The 23,189-nt window shown below is 40.6% G+C and overlaps 1 protein-coding gene across 1 annotated transcript; it reads right to left on the bottom strand.

Annotated features, from left to right (window-relative positions):
• Window positions 1-4,830: 4,830 nt before the first annotated feature.
• usp46 (ubiquitin specific peptidase 46) lies at window positions 4,831-16,507 on the bottom strand. The gene is made up of 9 exons (XM_084356171.1): window positions 15,957-16,507; window positions 12,295-12,375; window positions 11,780-11,993; window positions 9,630-9,868; window positions 9,135-9,211; window positions 8,940-9,023; window positions 8,654-8,851; window positions 7,941-8,019; window positions 4,831-7,841 (listed from the first exon to the last, which is right to left on the bottom strand). Exons 1-9 carry the CDS (start codon window positions 15,990-15,992, stop codon window positions 7,740-7,742), a joined length of 1,110 nt encoding a protein of 369 aa, XP_084212297.1. The 5' UTR covers window positions 15,993-16,507; the 3' UTR covers window positions 4,831-7,739.
• Window positions 16,508-23,189: the final 6,682 nt, after the last annotated feature.

Below are 23,189 nucleotides of genomic sequence, written 5' to 3' on the forward strand. Positions count from 1 at the left end.
AACAACTATCTAAAAGTATATTCAAGGTTATCATATTCAAAACATTAGTAGAGTCTCTTTTTTGTTTGTGTTTCTCAGAGTTAGTATAAGACCATGTTTCCCACAGTTGCTGTGTTAGTTGGTTGAAAGTTGAGAGCTATTTTTGCCGTGTGTGCCCTTTTAGATTTCTCAAAAAACAATCCATCACATTTCCCGTGAGTCTGACTCACTGGCATTAAATAGTCGGCTATAAAACTAAAAAGAAACCGAGTTCTCAGGAGAGCTTTGTATGTTTACAGAAATGACGCTGCTTTTTTTTGTAACTGGAAATTGTTTATTTGTGCTTGTTCAGCTCTTAACTCAGTAGATGGAAACTCAGATGTCACTGGTATCAGATGATGGGTTACCTGGAGAATAAGGCTGTTGGCGCTCCACCCAGCTGATTCATGGCTAAATAGACTATAAGAAAATAAGCTACAATTATCTCACATATTACTTGTTAAGCTTTTTGAACTCAAGCAAAATAACTACCCAGATACGTCCTGATACGATCACACAGATGATGATCAAGAAGGCCTGACTCATCCTTTGCCATAAATAAAGAAGAATACACACTTTGTGCAACATCATCTTCTCAGAGCTGGCTAGAGTTGCACACCTCTGCATTCGACTCTGACCCTGAGCCTTATGGAGAATGAAGACCTTGAGTCACATCAGATTTTGCTCTGATGTGGAGCTGTTTACCGATGAGAGGAGAGCTCAGTGATTACTTTTAAACTATAATAAGGTCCCCAGAACACTGTTTGCTATGTCTATATACCTATATCTGCAGCTCACAACTATAATAAAGACATTAGTTAATATTAAACACTTGCTGCAGATTGAATATTTGTGGTTATTTGTAGTCTGAAAGTAAAGATTGAGTCTTGGTGTTTTAAATGTGAGTAGTTGTGTCCTGAAATGCCTTTTATGAAGTCTCCGTGAGGCTGTGGACATAAAAGGGCTCATAGTGACATCAGTACACGCTGGTCGTCCACTTGAAGTCACTGAGCACTCCTCTCTCTGGGGGCTTGGCAAAGGAATTCACATCAAACTGTTTTTGGAGCACTCCAGTAACAATTAGTGAGAAACAGCAGGTTTATTTTTGGTCTTTTCCGATACAGCTGTTCCCAAAATAGCCCTGACTAAGGACTCAAGATCGCGTTGCAGGGTTTTGTTTAGTTAACATGACAAAAAACAGAGTCTTTTGTATATGCTGCTCATTTCTTTGGAAATGGGGCGTAAATTAGGGTGGATACTGTGTGTGTACTCTGCTCACTGATCTGATCTGAAAATGCAGTTTTTTATTCATTTAATTGGACTGTTATATGCTTTGAGATTCATCAGTCCAGATTCAGTTGATCAACATTGTCTCAAAACCATATACACTGAGAACAAGTCAAAGAATAAACAGAACTGGGAAAAAAGCCTTAAGATAGCAAAAATCTATTCAAGATAAAGCTGCAATAAAACTGTAAATAGTCTGCCACGCCCTCAGCACGGCCGTGGTGGTAAAAACACCGGCAGAGCTGATGCAGAAACACAGTTTGTGGTTCCTGCTCAGGCCTGTGAGAGCTGACGAATCAGAGCAGTGTCTTTGCTGTAGGGGGGCCTTACAGAGACAGGAGTTAAAACAGAGCGTTCAGACGTAGGGGGTGCTTTTGAACTTTAAAGTGTCTAAGCATTTTCTAATAGACACCCAAAATAAAAGTATGAACCTGAATATAAGCATGAAATGGGATCTTTAAATAAAAGAAAGAACAGAGAAAACAGGCGTATGTATTTAATAAGACACTGTAGCTTTAATTAGCCTATTTAAGAAAAACAGAATTGTCACAGTGATATTTTGTCTGCAGTTATCCTTCAGAAAACTTCTCTTCTTGTGGGAAAACAATCATAAGTAGTTACTTTGTTTGTTTTGCAGGAATGACCCTGTACAAAAATAGACCTGACGCTCCACCAAAAATCACACATTGTCTCATTTCTGTTCATATCTTTAGCTTCTAGGAAGAAGCCGAAGGCCTCCCAAAATTTACTGACAACCACGGTGGCTATCATTGTTTCGTTACAAATTGTATGCGTGTGTGTGTGTGTGTGTGTGTGTGTGTGCATTTGAGTCTGGGTGTGCGTCCATCCTGCCTGCTGTACAGCTCTGTGGGAGAGTGTGTTTCCGAGAAGAGCCTTGGATCTTTCCACAGAAACAGAATGAGAGGTTGGTGTGATATCCGGGACCACCTGCGGGTTTTTACTGTGGCTTCATTTCTGAATATTACAACAAATTACAGGAAAAGACAAACAGCCTCAGTCACCCCTCACCTTGTTGTGCCTCAGACTGTAAGGAACAATGGAAAATCAACACATGCCCACTCTGACCACAGGCGACTTTGTGATTAATATTCAACTATGATTGGTGAAATCTAGGAGGCGATAATATACAGAACATCATCAAATGACAAAAGCAACTAGACAGTATCTATTGACAACATGAAGGAAATGTATCATGTGGAGCCACTTTGGCCACATTGTGTGTACATCCCTGCTAGCGTTGTGTAACAAGTAAAATCATATCAGATTTTACATTATTCATTATAGATGAGTAGTTTGTGCGTTTTTTCAGTTAATCTAACGTGCGCGGGCTTTTCCCTAATCAACATACCGGTTGTGCTCAGTTGATGTGGGTGAGCTAATCATGCAGATGATTATTATAATTATGCGTAATTAAAATAATTTGTGTTTCAGGGGGGTCCTTTGAGGCGCCGCAAAGCAGAGACGGTGACGTACAAACGACACAGAAAGAAAAATAACTGAGGCAGTGTTTCCTTGCATGATGATTTAAAGTGTAAAGCTAAATATCAATGTGTGTATTCTGGAAGTTTCTGATTGTTTTGAGAGATACATCTTCTATTCTTGACATTACTATGGCAACATCACACTTAAATATCGGTGTGATGAGGTTTAAAAAGGCGTGACAACATTTTATCTGCATAAAAGGACTCTGCAACTCTGCAGCTCTGGGGGACAAACATAAAAAAATCACAACTTAAAAAGTATTTCAAATACAGCTATAGGATTTTGCAAGGTCCCATTTATCTAATATAAGTTTCAACATGCTTTTTTTTCATCAGCTGGGAGGCCCTCGGTGAGTTGGCATGGGATGACTCTTATGCAAGGGCGTCGCTTTTTGTTGAAAACTGGTGGGAACAAAAGGGCTCAGATGAGAAAAGCATTTTTTGAAATGGTCTTGAACATGTGCAGTTTTAGGCAATGTAATGAGGAGATTGTATGAGGTAAGTGTAGGTAACTACAACAGCAGAAGATCTGAAGAAAAAAGATGGAAACAGAAGGAACGAAAAGATTTGAGATTCTGCATTCACACCAACACAATGGAGACAGTTCGTGAATGTAAAAGTTGTTTGAGGTGCCACTTTAACCTTTGAAGTGTTAAAAGCATCAGTAGAGAATGTGTTATGTGATGACGGATATATGAAGCTCATCTTGCCTCCTGTGTTTACTGTGGATGCAGCCTCAGTGAGAGCTGCAGTAGGGAACAAGGGGAAAGAGGAGGGGAAAAGGTGGAAGTATCAACACAGAGCGAAGGCTGTGCCAGATTCCTGGCAGGCAGCTGCTGGATTTGTTCTCCCGGGGATTAGCTGAGGTTTCAGGGTGAGTGAGAGGACACAAAGCTGATAGCTGTAAAGACGGACATGTTGTGTAATTTTCGGTGAAAACCAAAACAAACAGGAAGCTTCTCTGAGACCCAGATATGTTCTGGGTAGACTCGGATACACTGCAGGTGACAGGAAATCTTTTTCTCTTCCTCTCTTATTTCTGAGAAATCTCTGATATAACCTGAATGTTACGATAACTTCCAACAGGATGAACACACGAAAAAGACAAAAGCAATGTACCAATGTCACAGGTAGCAGGTTTTGAAAAAAATCAAATATGCTTGATTTTTGAAACTGCTGTTAATTGATACCAATTCCCCACAATGCAATGCGTAGAAGCTGCTCTCAGCTGGAAGAGTTAAAACTTTAATTACCAGCAGTGGTGGATCAAGTATTGAGATCTTTAATTTAAGTAAAAGTTAGTTTTGCATTGTAAAAGTACGCCATTTAATTCATTAGTGTAGAGTATTGGTTAAAGCTGCTCTAAGCAGAAGTACACAATTATTAGCAGACAAATGTACACAAAGTATCACAAGTAAAAGTACTCCTTAAGAACAGCACACGTAGTATTGTTACTACATTAGGGATGCACTGCTCCAGTCCACTGACAGGTGTTCGTCCTGATATTGACCTTATAAGCAGAGGTGGTATCTGCCAGAAGTCACTTATTTGCATTAAATATGCTACAGTTTGTTCAGTTGTTTAACAAAGTACAATTTTTACAATCATCAGTTTGGCTTAGTGTATCCATACTTTTTATTTCATATTATTGGGTAGTTTAATTGAAACATTTCATCATATTTATCAGATGGCCGTATATATTTAGTAGGCTTATGTTTAGTACGAAGTTAGTACGAAAAACTACAAAAATCCTATTTCTTGAAATTTTGTGAATTTATTGGCGAACTCACTGCTTTTACATCATGAGGGCTATTGGACTATCGCCTCTTGTGCAGACTGTCTCTGCAACACAGTACATAGATGTCTTTCACTTATCATAAATATTGTTTCATTGCACTCATTGGTTTATTTTTTTTAACCTAAAATTCGCGTCACATCTTACAAACTCGCCCCTTGGGAATGTCATTAGTTGTGCAGGTGTAACAGGAAGCAGCAAGGGAATAAACAGAAACAACCCAGCAAATGAATTGATAGTCATTTTATTGAACAGAAGAAAAAAAAAACAAAACCTCAAAATGAGTGTGTTAAACTGTGGTTCTTCATCTTAAAGCATTGAAGCTCATCACTAATAAAGTGCACTTTCAGTTAACAGCCAAGTGGAGACTCTAGTTCATCTCCTCCTTCCCTCCTATGAGCTCAATCAGATCCCACCTGGTGCAGGACTCTTTGCACCTGAGCTCTCCTAGGTAGAACACTATCACAGTAAGATATATAAGACCAAGTGCAACGACTGAGCATCTCAGTGAGGACGAGTGCATAAGTGTTAATGGAAGATCGGTGCGTCAAGTCTCTTTCCTGTCACCCGGCTCAAAAATGTCTGACTATTCCTGCTACTGTTTTCTATCCTGGCTCAGTTCAACCCAGCAAAAGCAATAAAATGACAGACGGTGACAAAACGTGATTGATTATGTAGTCGAGTGATTGTAAAATAACAGCATTTCTTAAACAGGGTTGCATTAATGGCTAACGTTAATGCTAAAATCTTTGCCATGAGTGTCTTTACATTTTAAGATCTTCACTTTAAAAAAATATTTTCCTATTTCCAGAAGTGTTTTTTTTCTACATAATATATATGTACAAGTTGTATCTTTACAAAGAAAATAATGTTTCTGTTAAAGACTGTTGCAAGATCAGTATCGACTCCAGTTTGGCACATATTCCTCGTGACTTCACCCAGTAACAGACTAAATGACACAAAATGAAACAAGTGCATTCAACAGCCCCGAGTTTCACTAACTTCACTTTGAATTCTGCTTCTCCTGAATAGACACACACACACAAAGCTAGCAAATTAATCCTATTCCTACCTCTTATTTATGATGAGATGCGTTTGAAATGGTAATTCCTCTGATGTGCAGCAAATAGGAATGTTATTCACATGAAAACAAGTTGTGTGATGTCACACTACTCTACACGGCACGGCCACAAACCCGTAGGGAACGGGGCCGAAAAGAAAACATCTACACTACAAGGGGATACCGTATGAGTTAACATTGAAGCTTGAATTACACCTCTATGGGATTTAGGATTCCAATGTGCTACACACAACACACAATTTACACCATCGAAGTCAGAGACAAATGAAAAGATGCTGTAGTTCAACATGGGAATGAAAAAAAAAAGAAAAAGACAATGTATTGTCACAAAAAATTAAGGATGACTGTTGTTGAAGGTTGCAGCTAGCATCCCAGCGGGTAGTGAACATTGCACATAGTGAAGGGGGCATTTACTTTGATATCACAAACACAGCACTGGGAACAGATCAGCTGCTAATAAACACAACTACCAACATTTAAATGTACTTTAAATTAGTCTGACAGGGAAACTCCACACTGGAAAACCTCACCCCTTATTGCACTGTTATCACTCTTCATGTCAATCATAAGATTAGGCAGTCCTGGGTTGTGTCTCACTTGCATCGTGTTAATCCGTCTTTTTATATTCAACATGCAAACTACAAAATGATGCTAATAAAACCAATTTCCTTCAAGCCGTCCTATAAAGTTGTGTATCACATACACCGTGTCCTTCACACTGAGAGCTTACACATGAGGGATATAACATACAAAGCTCTCAAAAGAGCTATATTACACACACATCTTCATGATCTAACAGTCTGCATTACAAATAACAGTAATAAATATGTTAAATTCAATAAATAGGGGTTTCTATCAGAATAAAAAATTATAAAGATTCGGCTGATTTGAATGGAGATCCGACTGACGGAGAAAACAGCAGGATTTCCTTTCGTGTGTAGTGTTCGAGCGTTTGGCTGAGATGGATTTGAAGTGTTGAGCATATCTGGACTAACATGAGCTGCACAGCAGACAGCGGCCGCGTTTCCATCAAAATATGTTTATGTGCAATTTGAAGTATCGCATTAGAAAAAGGCTGATGGAGACGGCAAAACTCAAATAGAACAAAATGTTGATTTTGCAAAAAGTTTTCACGCTTGTTTACCTTTACCTGTTTCGAAAGAGTTAATGGGACATGGTGACAATCAAGGAGAAGAAAAAGACTGCGAAAGAAGAAGACAAAGAGCTGATGATGGAAACGTGACTACGTCGCATCGTTTTTTTCTTTTATGCGACATTTCAAAAGTTTTGCTTCGAAATTCGCTTGAAAATTAACTTGACACACGGCTAGAGCGATTCTCTAAGGGACAAAACCTCTATACTGTCAACAGTTAAAGTCTAGGTAGTTTTCAGCTTGTGCATTCTCTAATTAATGCTCAGATATTGCTTCAAAACCACTGGAAAATGCATGAAATCTCTCTCAGCGAATTATACAGTCTCCAACTTCATTCACTTCTCATGCATCCACCTGGGACAGGGAACATATCAAAGGACTGGACAGTGGTGGGGAAAATAGCCCTAATGACAGGAATTATGAGGGGTGACGCATCATGGAAGTAGACCTTATATACATATAAATGATATAGTACAATTTCTGACAACACGTCTGTATGTGCACCAGACCCGTCGCGTTCCTGGTAGAGAATCGCCTCTGCAGGCTTCTCCAGCTCGTCTACACCAACCGCGTTGTGGCCATCCTTGAATGTAGACTCCTTTTTGTTTCCGTCATGCTGTTGAGCATTTTTGCTTTTGTTTTAAAGTGCAGTCCAGATGCAGGTGACTAAAAGGCAAGAAGCAAATTACACAGAGAGAGAGAGAGAGAGAGATGAAGCACAGGTAAACCCAGAGGTTGGGGTCGGGACAGAGGATTGGCACATACGTCAGAGAAGCCTGACTGGAGAAAGGGAGCAGGGTGGAGGATTGAGATGGCAGGAGTCTGGGTCTATTTCGGCCGAAGGTTAAAAAAGAAAAAAAAAATCCTATTCAGTCTTCTCCTGTGTCGCCGATCCAGCTCCAGTCACTCCCTGGACTGGTAGAAGAGGATGTATCCCGACTCAGAGTTCTTGGAGATGTCTGAGGTAAGACCGTAAAACTCCTCGATGGCCTGGGCGTCGATTTTCTGCATGACACAAGTAAAGATGCAGTTTACTGATAAAACACAAACAGATGAGTCAAGGTACATGGAGGAACAACAGGGCTGAGAGTGAGATTGACGCACCTCCACGATGTCATCATCAAACAGCAGCCAGAAGCCATGGCTCTTCACTATGGTGATGTAATGACCTCTATTTGGGCCACTGAGGAAACAGAGACAAACAGTGACTCTATTGTACAGACGATGAAACCTCCCACATCTGTCTTAGCTTCCTGTCGTGACAATGCAGTTCATCCACTCTACTGTCTCACATTGTCTTGTCAGTTACATAATTGTTCTTCTAGCATTATGCAGCGTCCAAGCAAAATGTCCTCTTGGAGACAATAATGTATATCTTATCTTAGTAGCTGCTTAAGTCATAGCATCATCATTATTTTGTAATGCAACAGAATATAGGCCAAATTCCCTGCCACGGATTAGCGACAGCATCAATGTGAGCTTCTTCTTCTTTTGTATTGAGGAGCTGCAGTGTTGATTCATGGTCAAACTGTAACCTTTGTCGAACAGTGTAGCTTATCTACACTGTCAGAAAAATATGAAATATTATAAAAATACCAAAATAGACTGGAGGGGGACTTCAAGGTGAGTGCAGAGAAACTTTCCTCCTTTCAGCAGAAGAATGTGAGCCTTCTATTGTCAAACTCTGTTTCTTATGGCCTAAACTGACAGCACCTTTATTATTTCTAAACCTGTCGCTAAGATACATCTACAAGCATGACTGCCCCATAACTCATACTGAGGCCTTTTATGTTGGGCTGGTGATTGGTATACCGTACCTGCCACAGTGAACCACCACAGCCACGAGATCGTACATGCGATCGAGGTTAACTGCGTCCCCGGACGTGTTGAACAGACGGAGCTCTAGGGGGAACACGACTCGATAGGAGAGCTTGGTGTAGCGGTGCAGCTGCTCCATGTACTTGAACCTCTTCAGGTGTAGCGCCAGGATCATGGGAAGCTTCTTCACACGCATCCTGCAGAGAAAACATGCATGCTCAGAGAATGTGTTTGTGTGTGCGCAGTGACACATCGTACTGGTATCAAGCTTAGCGCTTTACTGACCGCTTCTGTGCTTCCTGCTTGCTGCAGCATGTCTCACAGTAGTATTTGTATTCACTGCACAAAGTCTCTGTGTTACTGAAGTCCCTGGAGGGGAGAGCATGCCACAGGAGGCTCGGTTATTCAATCTCACTCACACCAAATACGATCTGCTGTGAGCCTTTAGCTGTGACTGAATGTATAATAAATCGAACCTACCTGAGACAGTGTGTTATTGATGTGTTCTGCTCCACATCCACGGAAAGATCCAGAAAATCTTCATCTTTGCTGCTCACCTGTCAAAGAAGAAGAGACATGAGGTAACTCAACTGTCATCTGCTTTGACTGTGTCAGTGACGATAAGCCCGCTGCGCTGTGACAGAACAACACACACACACACACACACACACACTCAGCCAGTCTTTGAAATGCTTATTAAACTGAGTAGCCTTTGTGTCTGTGCAGTGTTTGCAGGGGTTGTTCAGGGCAACCCGTCCCACTCCTCGCCCTCAAACTTGTGAGGACAAAGCCATCGACAGGCCTGACGTGAAGTGGGTGGCCGGAGCCCACCGGCTGCGCACACTGAATCTTTTTAGCATCTCTCGGCATCTCTGCGAAAGGCTAATCCCTTTTTCAGACTTATTCAGGAGAGATCTCTTATTCAGGGTGACACAGGGACATAAAATATACTGATGGGAGCAGAGCCACACATACTGTTTCACAGTTGAGGCAGCGTGTCTCATTGGTCAGGGTGCCTTGGAAGATATCGTGAACCCATGTTGGCTCAGTCTTGTTCTCCGTCTCGGCCTCTGTGGTGATGGCGGTACCGTTGTTCTTGAGGCGTCCGTTTTGCTTTTCCTGCTTCTTCTCCTCCTGCAGGATGTCAGCCACCGTGTTCAGCAGGTAGTTGAGGAATTCGTGGGCGTCCTGTTGCATGTAGTTGTCGAACAGATCTGGAAGGAAACGCAAAGATGAAGTAAAAGGAGATAACTCACAGAGGAGAACTGATGGGGATGTTTCAGTTTGGTTTTTAGTTGAGTTTTATTTAAGGCATTTAATGATTATGTGGCCCTACTGAATATTGTTGTGCATTATAATTCTGTACCAAGAATGTGAAAAACCAGGAGATTCAAAATGATGTGTTGCGTTGCAGTGATGTGTCCTATGGTTAGCATGCTAACCAGCTAGCCATAGCCTGTTGCGGTCCAAAACATCCTACCATCAGTTAGCGAGTTCACAGGACCACAATAATGTGATTAGTGCGAATACTCAGGTTATGACAATAATCTGATTTGATGTGTTTACATGCACGATAATCGAAAAACAGGTTTACATGATTCAGTTAATTAGTTTTAATTTCTTTCCAAGTACATGACGTAAAACTGTTCTGGCATCGGTTATCATTGCAGATTAAAAAATGTTTTATTTGAAATTGGATTAGGCTTTATTGGATGAAGTAGGACTGGGAGTATGTGGGAGTATGCGCTCTATGGAGTACCATTCTGTTTTTCTATGGTTTAAATCAGTAGAGGTGTCAGTGTGGCTCAATGTCACATTTTAAGGACACTTTGACTTGTCAAGCACAGGTGTCATTAATCACAGTAATGACTGCTGGCTCACTGAACAGAGCCGTTATTACTGTGATTAGTCACACCTGTGCTTTTCCTGCGACGAGAAACTTTCAGTACCGAGAGGGGTCGACTGTAGATGTTGTAAATAAACAGGCTACACCGATAACAACAACATCTTTACGCCCTTTTGTTGTGACAGATCTGTATGGGAAAAGTGAAAACTGAGACGTGGGGAATTGAGGAGGGAGAGAAAGAGGGAGCTGAGGGAGAAAAAAAAAAAGTCCAGAGAGGAGGCAGCTGACCAAAGCTGGGTCCCAACAGAGATCACATTGTTCATTCACATAAAGAGCTTCCTCAATATGGACAGCAGAGAACAGTCGGGCTCTCTGTCAGCTCCACGTCTCCGGGTGACCTTACACTGACATGCACCTGCCCTTCACCTCAAATATTCAGACTGCATTAAAGCAAACACTACTACAGTATTTGAACATGTATGAGGAGAGGTGCGCTCAACGGCGTTGGCAAAGACATGAATATAAAATAAAAAAAGCCTCTATTCAAAACATGTAATGTTCAAGGACGTTTTGATTTGAGCGGCAGTAAAACGAGGACAGAATATTAGTTGTAATCGTAAGAAAAGCACAAATGTAACTAATGATGATTAATTTACAATGGCTCTGCTGCATTCATGTGTGAAAGTAAACCAGATCAGCGAGGCAGCGTGCACAATAAAACCCTGTAACTGCTGAAGCTATCCCATGAATGCAGACATCGTCAATATTAATTACACCTGTGCTTTTTGTCTGCTCTGAAAACTGTCAATTTTAGTGATCTAGTAGGTGTTTCATCAAATGAGCATCCTCTTATATATCCATCCTTAAACACACTGAAGTCTACATTTGATTGGCCACGACGGTTATTTAAAACGGGAAAGTTTCTTTATTTTTTCTTGTTTTCCTGTTGTTGAAATCCTTTGCCTAGTCTACATGTGTCGTCATGTTCATGCTCTCTCACTACAGCAGTTTTAATCATTATATGCTTAAACTATAATAACACACCATTTACTTATACATAGGCACATTTTAAAAATTCTTAAAAAACAAACAAACAAAAAAGTATCAAATTGTTATCAGCAAACACAACCATATTGTTGTACACATATACAGTGTACATAGAGAGTAAGGTACCAAAATAAAGGTACAGAATTCCAGGTACTGGTAAAGTTTTCCTCATGTGAATGACACCCGACCCCAATTCAATCTTCCCTGTCTCAGGTAAGGGCTATGCTCTCACCGTTCTCTTTCCGAAGGCGGGAGATGAACTTCTTGGGCGGGATGACGCCCACTTTCTTCTTCTGTGTGGCGATGGAGTGGAAGAGGTCGGCCAGGCATGTGAGCAGGTTCTCCTTCTTCTTCTGCTGGGCTTTGTAAGCCAACACGTTCTCTCGGAACGGCCGGCAGAAGTACAGAGCCTGGAGCACGGAGTTACAGTAACATGTGTTTCCAAACTGAGGAGGGAAGAGACATAAATACAGTGTCAGTCCATTTTTCTTGAAGTTAAATCATCTGCTGGAAAAATACAGATGTCAGAAATTGTTTTTTTTTCCTTTTGGCAGACACTTCATCTAGTGTGTTGAGAAACTCAGGAAATGGACATCCCCATATTGGCTAACAGACTCACAAACAACACTGTCACGGCCTGGTAGAGGATGACTCACTGCTGCTCCAAAGCAGTTGTTTTGATAAATGACACCAGTGTTCTTAGGCAGTGACCTTTGTTAATGTATGAGAGGATTTAGTGATACTCACATTGACCAATCCAAAATAGTGTTCATTGATTGGGAATTGCTCCGGGCCGATGTCTTTCTCCAGAGCAGAGGCATTGGTGCCCTGAAGGAGACAAAAAGACAACACGGGACACGTGAAAAACATCTCATACAACACGGTTTACGAGTTCAGTTCAGGCTGAAATGAAAGCCTCACTTGTTTAGTCTGTGTGTATATAGCAAAACTAATATGGAAATGTTTTAAAGTCAAGGAGCAACAACCAGCGCCTGAGGGTTTGCAGTCAACTCTGAGAGATAAGCCTCTCTTTCATACAGCATAATTAATAAAACAATCCTCCCTGCCAAATGTCAATGTATCGGTTTCCTTCTGCAGCTCTTCTCGCTGTCTTTTAATGCCAGCAAAAACTTCCTGTCAAAGTAGAAAAAGGATATGGCCGCAACAGATGGACCCATGTCAAAAGTCAGCCGCATTTTGTGCCTGATTGCTGAGATGGACCACTTATCTCTTGTCAGAGCCTTTTCACTTGTCAGAGCTCAAAGCGTTTCCCAAATGAACCACAGCTTTGTTGAGCGAACACAGAAGACAGTTCAGTTTGGGGAAGGCTTTGACTTTCAGTGACTGTCATTTCTCGCTGTCAAAGCAGGCAGTGAATACCTCTTTGTCTCGTTTACCGCTTCCAGTCTGAGATGCAGTGACATGTAGGCAGGCCTAAGTCCTTCTACTGTACACAGACAGACTGACTCTTTCCGCGTGGGAAATCTTATAAAGCAAACATTGGCCTTCAGTCCCGAAGACTGGAGAGAAACACCAAACAATATGTGAGAAACATGAAATATCCATGCGACACTCAGTGACACATGGTATGATTCCACGTTCTGACATTTGAGCCCCTCAGAATAAAAGCAAAGGCATCATTTATTTAAACGGAAAGAAGTCTTTATCCTTGATTCTCTGAACTGTGACAGGTGTGTTGGAGGAGCAGAGGATAACATATATCTATATAATGATAAAACCTTTTAAGACTTCTCGCCAAGGTTTCTCTATTAACTGTGTGCTTTTATTCTGAAGATCCCTGACCCAGATATTACTAACAATAAATTACACAATCTGGTGCCCTGAATTATCTAATAAAAAGTATTCCCTTCCTAATATAACAAGTTTTACCCTAGTACATCTTGTGCACATGAAAATCGAATCAACCTTGAAACTTTCCTTCGTCTACACTCTGGTTTCATTTGTCTGCATGCACAAACTGAAGTATCCTTAAGAGTGTTTAAGTGTTTATCTCTTTACTTTGCTCCATCATGATGATTTTAACTGTTTGTTTGGTAAAAACGAAAATTGCAATGCAAAAATGATCACTCCAACTAATTGTGAATCATACACAATTAATCGTATGATCTGCCAAAAATAATGGCAATGTTTTGTTTGTTTTTACCACATTGTACAGCCCTTTTTTCTTGCGGTTTGCCCTATTGTTGTGGTTTATTGATGGTGGAAACAGAGCTAGATTTGTTCCTGCGTAAACGTGAACATTTGGTGTAAATCCATCGTCCATCAAGGCTCCAGAATAACTTATTAATAATACACGAATGACTATTTTTGCACCACATTTTTCATTTTTCACTGAAGGTTGTACACAAAAAGGTGGTGCTTGTTAAAAAATACTTTTACAGGTTTCATTTTCAATCTGACCTGCTGAGTAAAAGACGCACTGGTGCAACCGATGAAAACGTTTTACATTTCTGGGCTCATGTGCGACCAAAATCGTACCCTGAAGCCCTGTCTATGAATATCTTTGGGTTTTGGACTGTTGGTCGGGCAAAACAATCAATTAAAATACATCATTATGGGCTCTAAGAAACTGTAATGAGCATTTTCCAAGCAAAAATGTTAAAACATTTGCTGGTTCCAGCTTTTCAAAGCTTAAAATTGTGCTTTTCTTTGTCATGTGTAATATCAAACTGAATATCTTTGGGTTTTTGGACTTCTGGCCAAACAAAACATCTTAATTGGGTCCCCACAATTTATCGTTTCAGCATCGACAATGCAATCTACGCATCTGCAATAGTCACATGGCAGGAAATGCAATGTCATGTAAGGCAAATGAACTCAAACACTCCATGCTACAACTTTTTTGCTGCTTGATGCAATAGCAAAACTCACATGATTCTTATTTTTCCTTGACTAATGGACAAGAGAAGTCTGTTTGACATTACATGATTTAGTACAACTTCTGGGAAAAGGGCAAGTTTGTTGCTTGTTAGTGACAAGGCAAACAGGCTCTGCCAATATTCTGCATTTTTCCCATTATCGGTGTGGGTGAGTTTTCTGTCAGATTGCCGATAAAATAAACTAACTTAAAAATGTGCTACTTTGACTGATGCAGCATCCTCTCACACAACGTCCTGTCCACGACACTATCTGATTGGTATTTTTTTCTGGGTCTATGATATCTTGATAAATATATTTGGTAACATTTTATAATATCTGTCATATAATTAAAATAAACTGTTATATATAATAAAAAAAGCGAATGAATAGTTAACTAAACTTGAGTTATTTCACTGTTTAGAAGCAATGAAATGCTTGATAAATTATTTATAGGAAAGTTGTAATTGTTCATAATAATTTGTAAATGGTTAATGAATACTGTGTAGGTCATTTATAAACATTATGTGGATGGCCATTAGAGAGTTGCAACTGATGTTTTTAAACATTTACAACTGCTTAATAAACGTTTAATGAACCATTTTGTTGTTTCTTATCAGTGAAATGACTTAAATACGTCAAATAACGATGGTTATTATAAACTGTTACCCATGTCAATACGTTATTTGTTAGCAAAGAAATAAGTTTAACACATTTACGTCAAAAATAGCCATATTTGATGCTTTTCTGCTTCGTCTTCTGTCAGAATTTGAGTACAATCTCCATCTATTTGCTGGCACTTATATTACTTCAAAAATGCAGCGAAATGCACAGATCTTTCTCGATGGATGGGTCGGGACGGGGGAGCATGACCTCGGCTTTTTTTTTAAGTCAACAGCGAACCAGAGAAGCTTATCTAGCTACACCGACACCTGACTGTCAACTACTGTCCAGCTGAGTCCATTCAAACTTGACTCTTCAGTAGCAGCTGCTGTAACACTTGTTCAGGAGGTCTTTCTTCACCAGCATGTCTGTAACACTGTTATTCTGAATCAAACACAGTGTAGTAACTCAATGCACTGGGTGTCATTGGTGCAGGCCAGCAGCACCCAGAGGAGACACACACTGCAGGCATATCCAGTCTAAACAGAGAGGAGGCCAGTGTCTCTGCAGCAGCAGCACATTCACCTGTGACAGATGTACAAATATCACACTGTGTCATCTCTGCAACACACAATGTCAACGCTCCTGATGACATGAAGGTTTGGACGCAGGCCTGTCCGAGCACCGAGAGACACTGCACATCCTCCTCAACGGTGACCAGAACCACCGTTACCCTCACTGAGCATCCTCGTTATCAAGAGCCTCCCCCCCCCCCTGCTCAATGGGTCTGGGTGCACAGGGGGGAGGAGGAGGAGGAGGAGACTCACCCATGAACATCATTACACACCAGGTCCTAACACAGAGGCTGCAGGCAAATCGATAGCAACACACACACACACACATACACACACAAGCAGCGAGATACTCACCATATTACAAATGGAGGCGATGTTTCTGACAGTCATTTAGTTTACAGTGTCCCCCTCACCGCCATCTTTATAAAATAAACATGATTTCGGAGCAAGGCGACGCTGAGAAATGAAGTTAATTCGCAGCCGCGGCTGGAGGCCAGACTGCAAGACTCCAAGCGTCAGAAAGCGGCCGGAGAGACACGGAGCACCATGCGGCCGGCGCGGAGCTGAGGGTCGGGCTGAGCTCAGCGTCGACACGGCTTCATCTTCACACGCATTTCAGAAACACACACGGCTGGAAAGCGTCGCTGCATGAGTGCACGGTGGACGGGACAAGTTACAGGCAGCAGGTTGTTAGCAGCGACCAGGAAACAAGCGTGATGCGCCGAAGAAGAGGTCAAGCCCCGCCCACAAGAGAAGAACTCCGGAGCTGATTGGGTTAGATTTACGCTGTTTGATTGACAGGAGTGGAAGGCCAGTGACGGGCGGGGATGATGAAGGTTAGGTGACCTGTAGCCAATCAACAGCGAGTGTGTGGCACAGCGGTATTGGGGAGTTGTAGTTCATATCTGGGACGCAGTGTAAGAGATTTTGTAGGCTTTATGTAAAACTGTGATATCTTTTTTAATTAATAAATTAATTTAGTTTTTGCAACTGATGAGTCTATTTATATATTTTTTCTTTCCTTACTTGAATCAAGGGTCTAAGAGGATGTCCTTCACTGTACAGACTGTAAAGCCCACTGAGGCAATGTGATTATGATTTTGGACTATATGAATAAAAATGTACATGACTTAAAATAATTGAAATGATTCATTAAGTCTATAATGTGAGTAAAGAGGCTGGTAAAAAAAAAAAAAAAGCCATTTAGAGCGTGGTCTTCAAATTGCCTGTTTTCACTCTTCGCTAACCTTCAGACCACAAAAATAAGGAGCATTTTTAAACTAAATTGTGGATCTTAACGTGAGGGTCCTCCCCCAGAAAAACTTAAATTTCAAAGATTTTGTTTCCTGCATTCTGGTGTCAAAATAATGAGCGCACTGCAACAGCATTTTTTATGTTAAATACTTTTTAATTTCACTTTGAATTCTCTGGAAAGAATGCAGAATAATTCTTCCCTCCGACATAAATAATAACTAATATTCTTTAGTTTTCATTCTTTCATTCATTTCTTGCCCCTGCCCCTTACAGAGTCTGTGCACGCCCCTGCCCTATGTTTGTCAGCCTCTTGATGGTGACTGATGTCGTTGTGACCCCTGACGATGGACAGAAAAATCAACATGGCAGATTTTACAAAATGCATGCCCCTTTCTCCCAAGACCAGGAAACAGCATAATTTGTTTTTGATAAATAGCTTAACTGATTAATTGCTAATAGTCAATTAACTGTTTCATCCATAAGAAAACAATTCATCATTTGAATCAAAGGTGGGCTTTAGCAATTTAGCATTGCACTTACAAAACATTTAAAAAAAACAATAATCAAAACTCACCTTGTTTTAAACTCAGCACTTTGTAATCCTGGTTTTCTGTTAGAAATGTGTCCAGTCCAATTAAGATAACCCTCAACCCTCATAACCTCAGAAGACTTCAGTCAGTAGATTGGCCCTTTAATCCTGAGAGACAAATCTAAACACTTGTCATCGTTCTTGACATTTTGTAGACTAAATAATCAATTACCTGACCATAAGAGGTAAGTGTCCTCTCTGTAGATCCCTGCAGGAGTCCTCCTGGGCCCTCAGGACGCTCTCATTCCCTGCAGCTTTGTTTGAGCTTTCACAACACTCCCCCAGCAATTATCTCCTTAGCATTTACATGTGAACAAAAAGAAAGGAAAACAACATATAATTATGTTTCTTGACTTTAAAAGACACAGGGGAAAAAAGAGAGGAATAAACAGAGAAAAATACATCTGACAGAATAACAGAGCTGTCGGTTTGAGCCGTGGAGGATGGGAGAGTTTTGTTATTTGTGTTTATTGAGAAATTATTTGATTGACGTGTTCCCTTTGGTTTATTTATGGATACTTCTTGACTGACGGGAAATGATTATATGTGGTGGTAGCTTGTGGGCTCTTGATGAAAATGTTCTCAGACTTACTTTCTATTTCAGTCCCGTCTGTATTCATTGGATTGAGAGCAATTAAAGATGCAGCTGCCCTTTTCCTGACTCGCACTGCTTTTATTGTCATTATAGCTGCTCTACGAAGGTATGTGTGGCTATGGATGATGTTCTCACTGTAATAAAACATTTGACATCCATTGAGGCATGAAAACAGCTCCAGCACAGTATTTTCCAAGCCGTGCAGGTCATCTTATGTGTTGACACGAGGCTTCAGATGATGTGGCTGAATTCAGTCTGTGTTTATCTAGACTTAATCTCTCTCATCCAGTACACGGTTGCCTCCTCATGTTTGGACGGGGCTGACAGGACTTTTGTATCCACGACACGTTTCTCAGGCAGCAGGTGAACCTCAGAGGACCTCCCCTGCTCGCCTTGGCTGAGATCAAAACTGGAGCTGATTTGTAGGATTTTCATGCGGGTGCACGTGCACTACATGCAGACACACAGAGAGAGGAATAAGAGTGCTGCACTCAGAAAATGTTTCCAGTAAACGACGCTGGCTGTTAGACTAAAAGCACTGATGACCTTCCAGTTGCTCCAGCTGCTACAAAGAGAGGCACATGAATTATGCATAATTTGCGTACTGCAGAGAAAACAAACCTTCGGCGCAGGCTTATGAGGCATCAAGGTTAGGAACAGTCTATTAAGATTGTTTTATCGGAGTGTACTGAAAACTGAAAAAATGTACCGTTTGTTCCAGGCACTCTGTGTATTGTGATGGCAACTTATAAAAAATGTGTCACAGCTTGTCTTTATCAAGTTGTGTTATATAAAGCCACCAGTGAAAGAGTATTGCACCATTTAATTAACTTTTGGTTTGTCACATTTTCACAAAAGTTGTTATAACTTTACTTACAAAACGTGTAAACTAATAATTACAGTCCCTACGCTTTTGTGTATTATATGTTTTTGTATGAGTCAGGAAAAAACAGTGACAGTATCAGTCGCTGCTCATGCTACTGGAAGTTGCTGATGGTTATACTGGTAATCTGATATTGGCCCAAGGTTCAGTTAAATCAATCATTATCGACAAAGTTCAAATACTTGCTCATCAAATATATTTAAAAACAATCAAAATACTGATATGAAAGGTAATTTGTAACAAGAAGACACTATAACAAAACATTTTTTGTTGGTCTCTTCATTATAATTCTTTAAAACATCATGGTGATGAACGCTGGTTGAAGGAGCTCCCTGGGATTTGTTGCCTTGGGCCCCAACAGACTCTATAATCGCCACTGAATTTAGTCATTATTTTGTGATATTTAGTTTATCATCCAAGTAACTTGTTGTTTCTTTTAGTTTCTGGGATGTGACTGCTTTTATGAAAATTAAGCATGACAGTGTCTTTCTTCTGCCTTTCAAAGGGAAAGGCAGATTCTGCTGCGCTCCTACCTGATTTTTGAATCTTGTATCAATAGCATGACGAAGCCTTTGTCTGAATAATAGTGAAAAGAGGTTTCAGAGCCAAACAGGAAGATGTGTTGGGTGAGCTAAACTACTGCCAGTCAAAGACTTATGGAGAAAAATAGCACTTCAGGGAAGTATTGTGTTAAAAAAAACAGGTGTGTGGTCATTAGAGCAGATTTGTTGAGTGCGAAACACATTTCATGCCAGTCAGTACCACAGGCCTCCAGCATACGGATGCTCTGAATAATTAAACTTTATTGCTGTAATCACGATTAACTTGCCCAATCACATGAAACCTTTTAGAGGTACCATCCTAGTGCAGTTACCTCTCATTTTGCACTCACGGGGCTCCCTGAACACTCAAATCTAATATAATAAAGACTTCCTGTGTTTTATCAACAGCATAACAACACTGTGAACTTGGCCAGAACAGAGAGAGCTGGATGGAAGAGAAGGGGGGGGACTGAATTATTGCACGAACAAGCGTTGGCATGCTTATTGGTTCCTGGTACAAACTGTTCCAGACGCACTCATCTGGACTCTAGTTTACGTGTGAGATGATTCTGTAAACAGATGAACAGGGCATGCTGGGTACTGGCACTTTGTTTTTGTTCACCGCTGTGCCGACACATTGGCACGCTGGACGTCTGCTTTCTGTCATCTGTGGTTTAAGAAATTATACAAGAGGAGACACACTTTGGAAGCCTTTCATTTTGTCAAAAACACAAGTAAACACAAAGAAATGATGTATGTTCATTATTATTTATTCTATTATTTTCAGATGAGTTGATTTATTGTTTAAAAAAGCTCAGAAAATACAGAGCCTATGAAAGGGATGGACCCTCCTTGGAAGTTTTTGAAGTCTAACAAAACTGATTTATTGAAGCCCTTTTGACAAAAGACCTTTTCATGTGAAAGTGGAAACAGGTCCCAACAAAGAGATCAATATGAAATCCAAATATAAAATAGAACATATTTCTTACAACACCTCCAAAACAATATTCAGCTGATGAAACCTTGGCAGCCTCGAGTCAGCCAGCATGGATTCGCCTTTATCAGCTTTGTACATCTGGGAGCTGTAATTTCCCCCCTGCTCGTCAAAACTGTCCAAGTTGTGATTGTGCAACCTGACACAGTGTTAAAAACTTCTTTGATTTAATGCCGTAAAACAGCTTCCAAGGTTAATATGTTTCTGTAGTAGATGAAACTGTCTTTAAAGTGCTTGTTTTGTCCAACCAACAGTCAAAAAACAAAAGGTTTTACAGTTTAAAATGATGCAAAACATAAAATCCTCACATTTAAAAAGGTGGAAGTAGTTGTTGTTGTTGTTGATGTTTGACATTTTTGCTCTTTAAATTACTTAATGGATTATCAAAATTGCTTATTAATTTGCATACTTCAGATGGCACCGTGGATGGCAGCTTTATGCTTTTCATCATCATCATCATCATCATCATAACTAGTTGTTAAGTGAGGGCTAACGCCAAAGCTGTCTGTCCATCAGGAAACTTTGTTGTTAAACCTCCGAGATTTTTTTCCCATACAGGTCAAACTTAATCAAAATAAGTGAATAAAGTCATAAAATTGTGTCTCAGTACAAGTTATTAAATTGTGTGCTGCACAGTAATCAAATTCATCAAGCTCAGTGCCCCATATCTCTGTTATCCATGCTACTCATACTGTGCCATTTCATGATGCTGAGGACTTCATGTCTGAACAGAAACTCAGACAATATATTTCACAATAACCGAATCCAAAATATGCACAGAAATGTTAATTAAGGTGACCCTGGCCCTGTTTAAACCTTAAATGCACCTGCTCTGTTCGGCAAACACTTTTAGTCACTTTAAGTAGAGACGGCGACAACGGCACAATAGCCACATTGTTCTCATTAAACAAAGCGGGGAGTGGAAGAGTTCGCCGTGGCCATCTAATACAGGCAGCCCTGGAAATTATATCTGCATGTGTGCATTTTGTGAGTGCACATCATCACGTGGCCCACTCATAATGCGGTCAAATTATTGTACAGCGCCTTAATGGAAAGCGTGACAAGTGTTTATTCAAACACTGACGTTCCCGACAGGTCAGAGTGTCAGTGGATAATAGTGTCAGGCTATTTAAAGCACTGACCTAGTTTTTATAACTTTCATCATTCCCAGGTTGGTTATGCTATCGGGTCACGTGTGATCGTAGGTGTCTGTAACTGTTCTTCATAGGATAATAAAAGGTGACTCAACAGTGGCTTTTCGGAGGAAAGAAAGGAAGATACAGGAAGAACAAGATGTCGTGCTACAAACTTATTAGCACAAGCATTTAAGTGGCCTAACGGGTATCAGAAATCTGCATGCCACTGGAAATCAACCCCCTACCACACACAGTCACACACATACATATATACACACACATATCATATCCCCCTGCATATTTTCCTCATTTCTACAGCAGCTCCAGATTCCTGGGCTGCCCCTCTTCTCCTCTGGAAGCTCGGCAGCATCTTGTCCTCATCATGGTCAATAACAATAGATCTGCTTGTATAACTGGATGTCTACAGTGAGCTGAGATGGCTGCAAAAAGCACTGGAGCTTGACCCACTTTCCAGTCCCGTGAACCGCATTAATTCACCCTTCCAGGTGCTTGAGAGCCCGGGGGTCTGCTGAATGAACGTACTGAAGCCTTTATCTGCCCTTTACACAGCAGAGGCTCAGGCTGGAGATTTTGAAGCAGCAGGGAACACCTTGACACAGGTTTCGTTGTGTAGCTGTGTCTCGGCAGAAATATACAGAAACAAAGAGTTTCTATGGATACAGAAATGCAGGACTTTCTCGACAACAGTGTCAGCGAAGTTAGTCGCAAAATTTAATCAATAATCAGTCACTTGACATGCATTACTCAGCCCAGCTCCATAAAATGTGTCTTTGTACGACTACAAATCCACACTTGTGCGTCATACTCCAAATGTAATATGTTTAAAATGAGAAAGCGAGACACTAGAGAATTACCATCAACGTTGGTGGAAACAGAGAAGCCACGCTTGTCTGAGGTGAGTAAGCTGGTGTATCAATAAAAGCTAAATGCAACAGAAACAGACTCTAGTGTGTAAATCATGATGTGCGAGAAAAATGTGATTATAAAGGGTTATACAATGGTGTTCAGACCAAACAATAACAAACAATGTAGAGTTTCATTCTCAGGTTGTTAAATATCAATCAACTTTCTTTCTTTCTCCATGAATCAACTTCTGCACCTTCAAATGCCCTCTGAAGCTTCCCCTTCACTGAAGAGATGAAACATTATGTTAAGAATTAGCAGTTCTGATGTGAGGGTGTCTATGAATTGTGTTGCAGCGATAACTACTGCAGTTGGCATGCTAACTAGCTTGTCCTCGCACATCCTGGTCCAAAGCTCCTGTGCTAGTGGTGTCCTCAAGTGTCCAGTCCCAACTGCTAGTTGCATGGCAAACTGAGCTAATTAGCTAGTTAGCAGCGGTATGCAGTTACTCTGTGGATATGCGGTCCCCTATTTGTTTGAGTATGAATTCGACAGGTGGCCAATTTTTATATAAAGCACCTTTAAATAACTCACTGTTGACTCTTGCATACATACTGGACATGCGAAGTAAGTCCTGTGGTTGTTTAAATGAGCTATCCATCTCTGACCCCTCCCTTTGTTGCTCATTATACTACTTCGCCTTACTTCCTACTTTACTGCTGTAATAAAT

This window comes from Pagrus pagrus, assembly GCF_965226575.1.
Source record: "Pagrus pagrus genome assembly, chromosome: 6".
NCBI lineage: Eukaryota > Metazoa > Chordata > Actinopteri > Spariformes > Sparidae > Pagrus > Pagrus pagrus.